The sequence below is a fragment of the Trypanosoma grayi genome (genome assembly GCF_000691245.1).
Source record: "Trypanosoma grayi strain ANR4 Tgr_1051_V1, whole genome shotgun sequence".
Lineage (NCBI taxonomy): Eukaryota > Euglenozoa > Kinetoplastea > Trypanosomatida > Trypanosomatidae > Trypanosoma > Trypanosoma grayi.
Window position 1 is genome coordinate 1 of NW_008826670.1, and position 5,685 is coordinate 5,685.

Here is a 5,685-nt window from a genome sequence, read left to right on the forward strand (position 1 = left end):
ATGATGATGATGATAGCGATGGTGGAGAGAATAGCATGTCTCAGAGACCCTACAACAGAGCGGAGGCTGCCGGTATCACCAGCCGTACATCTTTGTTCCGTCTTGTTCCCATCACCAACAACCAGCGTGCATGCCACGGGACACCAATACCACTCTATCCCTTCCTCTACACCTCGCTCCTTCACATTGGATTTCCCCATCCCATTTCTACACGTCTTCTCACAGCGTGGCCTCTTATTTATACTTTTAGTTCCCACCAACGTTGGCGCAACACGCCGCCTTGTCGCCATCTATCTAAAAGAGTGCACGCCTTCTCCATTTCTTACCCGTTTTGCTCCTCAATGCATTGCGTGCTTCTGTTGCTGCTACCGCCCACTCCACCGCCTCACACCAAACCGACAAAGAGACATTAGACGCCTGCACAAAATCAGATCTCCTTCGGCTCAAACAATTCGAACAGCTGACTACGGCAAACAGGGCATGTATTCACGGATGAGGCACAAAGCCGACACAGCACCTTGTGACGACACGGAAGCGAGATAACTGTCGGTACGTGATCCATACACACGACACAGTTCTCCTGCTTGCTGGAAACGGCCTCGCGCACATGCTCCAGGTACTCAATCATATCGCGCTCCGTAAGCCGCAGCTGTGAGACCTTCAGCTCGTTGATGTTAAGTGGGAATAGGACGCTGCGCTGGCTCATCTTGTTGATTACATCCTGCCGCACCTGGCGGCGTGTTGGCAGGTCATAATCCCGCTCCGGTGTTGCCAACTCAGGCGCAGCACCGGCCCCCGCCGACGCAGGCCGCGGTGACACGGTGCCGCGGAAGAGCGGGGGATGCTGTGCGCCACCGCCCGCACCTCCGAATATGTTGCTGTTGCTGTTGGCGTTCAGTGCAGTCGCAGTGCCCTGCCGCGAGAAGCGCGCCATGCCACCGCCGCCGCCATCACCACCGTTGCCAAACCCCGGATCGCCCCCCGCAAGTTCGCTGTACGCGGGGAACATGGTGCCCACATCGGGGGCCGTGCTGTTCCTATGATGACGCGCAGACAGGGCTCGCGGTGTCTCATGGACGCTCGGCGCCCGCACCGCGTGCACTTGACTCGGCCGCCGTGCTCGGTTCCCAGCGTGGCCATGCCGAGCTCTACCAACCACCGTACGGATGCGTTCAGCGATGCCGATGAGCTCCTGACACGTCGGTTTCGCTAAGCTCATTACCGGATCTCCAGCATCACCCATAATGTGAGACAAGCTTCCAGCGGAATGCCCCGACGGCATCATTTCTAACCAGTGCACAAACTCCGCCTCTGTCATTGTGGAGTTGCTGATGCTGTTTAGCTGATACCGCGTTCCATTGATAACTGCAAGAGAGACTGGTAGCGCCAACATCAGGTACTTATCAGTTCGGATGGCAGGGTTGGTGGAGAAGCCGCTGTACACGTCCCCAGTGGTAATGGCACCCACACGAGCTACGATATAGTCCTCGCGGTGGTCTTGCAGCTCTAATAGGACGCGAATGAATGCGCCGTGCAGGACGTTGTAGGCGCCATCCGACATGATGATATGGACTGCCTCATTGCGGGTCACTTGCGCCTGCTTCGCCGCCTGAAACAGCTGTTGCGTCTCTTCACTGAGCATGGCTCTGCGATGATAATACAAAGCAGGAAACTAATCAATAATGTTTGAGCACTTTCCTCCCCGTGCTTCTTCCCCCCGGGTCCTTTATTTTTCTTTTCTACCGCCTTGGATGGATGTATGGATGGATGCTTGCTCTGTAGAGCCAGGCCGATTCCGATGCGGGAGGAGTATCGGGGAGGTGGAGGAGGAATGCTAATGCTAGTAACAAAAAAGCAACAACAACAATAAACCCAAACGACAAGGAGCGTCTACCCTACACCTTCCTCTGTCCGTGCTTCTATTGTTATTATTAGTGTTCCTTTCTGCTAGCTGATGGGATTGTTGTGTCTTGGAGAAGGAACGATTTGTGCCCTCCTTTCGTCCTCTAGTTTTCTTCTTTGTTTTTGTGCTCACCTTCTCTTCGGCACAGACAACAAGGGCAAGTAAGACGAGACAACAGCAGCAGCTGTCATGATATTGCTGAAGGAAACAAAGAAAAAAAAAAGACTATGCTGGGATACCGGTGCATTGCGGCATCAACGCGACAAATACCTTTTACATACACACAAACTCACAAGCATATATGCGCGCATCTCCATTGATCCAAGAAACAGATCCCACGAATCCGCACAAAAAAAAAAACGTCTCCATACTCATAATAATACACTTTCTACATGCCACAAGAGAACAAAATACCAAACATGTCACATATAGATGGATACAGACAAATATGCTTCTACGGCTCAAGCCGCACCGCCAGCGCCCCCCATCCTGGATCCGCTACCGCAGCCTGTTTCACCAGCGAAGTTACGCACAACTTCGCGGGCCGCTGCAGTGGGTTGGGTGGAAGCCCCATTGTGTGTGGCGCAGTGCTTCGTGCCTGTACCGGGAGACGCGGGATAGGCAACCGTCGCGCAACAGCGTTGATCGCCGCCAGGTCCTCACCGCTCGGTCCAATCGTTGGCGGATTCAAGCACCCGTAAAAGCTACTCAGCTGACTCAGGCTGTGGCAGCTGGAGCTGTTGTCGTTAGCGACCACATCCAGCAGGTCAAGGTGCACCCCCTTTTGCTTTCGCGACTGACGTACAAGGGCTTGCACGCGCGGTGGCGTGATGCTGGCGATTGTGTTGGGCGTGCGCCACACTATCGACGACTGCGGCGTTGGTGGCGTGCCCGCCGAAACGTTGGGCCTCTCTTTATCGTCAACATCATCATCGCCATGATCATCTAAAGGACGATTGGCTGTGTCGCCGTCCCCACTTGACTGCACTACAGGGTCCGGTGTGCTGCTAGCTGTCGCCGTCGTTGTTGTTGCTGCTGCTGCTGCTGCCAGTGCAGTGGCCAGCATCCGTGCGTCCTTTACCGGCTGTGCTGAACTGACTCGCTGCGCCACTGTCATGGAGTAATCCGCCTCGCTTTGCCGCGCACACAGGCGACGTGTGGCAAAGCGATTCTGCAGGGCAAAGGCGTTGCGCGAGGGGTTTACCTTCTCCAACGCGAGAAAGTAAGAGGATGGGTATTTGAGCGACTGTACGGTGGAGCGCTGCGGGACGTACGAGGCGTCATACAGCAACGCCTCCATCTCCGCCATGGCTAGTCGCTGCTCTGCGTTTCTAGTCACCACCTTATCGGCGGCCGACCGGCCCAACGATGACGACGCCGCTGTTACCGGTGCTGCTGCTGCTGCTGGTATTGCTGTTGCCGGTGATGATGATGATGATGATAAGGTCAAGGAAGAAGTGGCTGATGCCGACATTGCAGACGCCGACACAGGCCGGAAGCCGTGGATCTGGTAGGTGTAGTTGCTGATTTCATCAACGACACCAGACCCAATGACACTCGCGTGGTATTCAGCGAGGAGAATATCAGACTCCTTAGTGGGCCGCGAAAGCCGCCGCTCAAACCGCTCCAGGAAAACCTGCTGCACGCCCATTACACTCCCAGGGCGGCACAGACGAATCCATCCAATGCTTTCTCGCGCAGTTAAGCCATAGTGCTGCATAATGTACACGCATATCAGCGTACCGGTTCGCCCCAGCCCAGCATGACAGTGAACTGAAACCGCGCCACCACCGCCCCCAGTTTTGGCCTTCTTCCTCGATGGATAGCTTAGCTGCTGCTGCGGCCTCTTATTCTTCTGCCACGGCGGCGGTGGTGGTGACGGCAGTATGGGCTCAACGGCCCGAAGGAAGCGGGCGACGACGTCATCATTCGGCGCGCTGCCGTCGGGGAACTCCATCTCAATATGCTGAATGCCGTTGGCAAGAAACGTTTCACGCTTATAAAGCGGCTCGTTCAGCCGCACCACGTGCGAAACCCGCAGCTCCTGAAAGAGCTTCGCGTAGAGCTCGACACACCGCTCAGGCCTGCCGCTCTTTGGGGACGAAAAGGCGAGAAATACGCCCGGCACAACCCAACTGCAGTCTTGACGCCGCAGCCTGTCGTACTCGTTGAGGTTGAATGTAAGCACATTGTACCAGCCCAGTGCAATAGCCTTCTCAAGACCCGAAATAACGTCCAGAAGTGCCAGTGGGAACGTCGACACACCGTAACTCGCATCCCTGAAGGGAATGATGGGTGGGTACGCCTGCTGGAATACACGCCAAGTCGCCGACGCCGACCAACGCAGCGTGGAGACGCAGAAGCAGGCAAGCAAACACGCCGCATTGGCGCGTTCATGATTGCTCAAGCTGCTGCAGAAGATAATCGGGAGCGGTGGGTCCTCATCGGCGTCGGTGTCGGTGAAGTGCGACCGTTGTGTTGCGGTCAAATCAGTGGAGGGGCGAGCGGAGCCCGCCCGCGGGCCGAACACCGCCGCGCCGCTTTCGTCTCTGCTCCATGCGTACGCAGCACAGCGCTCCAGCAGCCCCACCAACCGCCGCGACAGACGCGTCACACAGCTCAAATCCAACGGGCCAAAGTCGGCGAAGAAGGGCCGGTACTGGAACTCCCGGCTTTCACTGACGGAAAAGTAGAATGCATTATTCTCGAGAGCGCCGCCGCAATCCTTGTCATTGTCACTGTCCCGCAGCAGTCGCCGTCGCAGCAGCAGAGCCTGAGCGGCGTTGGATCGTGCGCGGCGAAGGGTTAGTGGCGATGAACGACCTTTTTGCGCATCGTCCATCTTCATCTTCTTGGGGTGCTGTGGCTTCTGGGGCTGCCGCTGCCTGTGCTGCCGCCGGGTCTGCGCAGCATGCATGGATGCCTCCAACGCCGCGGTGGCGGCGGCCACCTCAATGTTCTCCTCCTTCGGCATGCCCTGCGAGGCTGCCGATCCAGCGCGTGACGGAGCCATCGACGCAACGGCTTCACCGATCGTGGGCAGCTTCTCGCCTATTGAGGCGAAGTACAACACGCCAGGTATGATCTCCATCGCCTGTCGCGTCTCCAGCAGCTGTGGGAGTGGCTGCGGCATCTTGTTTTGTGGCTTGTGTCTCGCTCTCTCCTTCGCCCGCACTGCACGCTAACAAGAACAAGCGGGAAACCAAACACAAACCCCACCTCAAAAAACAGAAAAGGAAGACAAACAAATAAACACGTTTTACAGCTGCTCATTGCAACTGCTGCTGCTGTCGGTGTTCGTCCACTCTGCTGGTGGCATCTTTCTGCGTAGTTTTTTCTTTTTCTCTCTCTCTCTCTCTCTCTCTCTAGTCACTCATCGTTTTCAGCCTCCTCTTCATACACAGAGAATTCTCAGCAGTTCAGGTAGGACGGAATGCCCTCTTCTCCCTTCTCTCCGTGTGTCTCCAGAAGCACACGCACACGCACACACAGATATATACATACATGCATGCACACACGCCCCCCCACCCCCCACCCAAAGCGGCAACACTGCCAGCGGTGGCATCAGCACTATTATGCGCTCATTATCTGCACTCTGATACCGACGCCCATACAAACAACGCAGCCCCAAGCGGCAGAGTTTCAAAATAAGAAGCAGAAAAATAAAAGTGGAAGAGTGAACGAAAGAATTAAGTAATCTGTGTCCATTATTGAAAGAGTAACAGGACTCTGATGACAGAGCCGAGAAAACAACAACAACCACGAAGAACAAAAAAAAAATT

General features: G+C 55.6%; 2 protein-coding genes across 2 annotated transcripts; both read right to left on the minus strand.

Annotated features, from left to right (window-relative positions):
- Positions 1-427: 427 nt before the first annotated feature.
- Positions 428-1,642, minus strand: DQ04_10511000 (hypothetical protein; the record flags this gene model as incomplete). The annotated part of the gene is made up of 1 exon (XM_009316269.1): positions 428-1,642. The coding sequence occupies one exon, from the start codon at positions 1,640-1,642 to the stop codon at positions 428-430; it is 1,215 nt and encodes a 404-aa protein (XP_009314544.1).
- A 715-nt stretch (positions 1,643-2,357) lies between these two features.
- Positions 2,358-5,036, minus strand: DQ04_10511010 (tyrosine phosphatase; the record flags this gene model as incomplete). The annotated part of the gene is made up of 1 exon (XM_009316270.1): positions 2,358-5,036. One exon carries the CDS (start codon positions 5,034-5,036, stop codon positions 2,358-2,360), a length of 2,679 nt encoding a protein of 892 aa, XP_009314545.1.
- Positions 5,037-5,685: the final 649 nt, after the last annotated feature.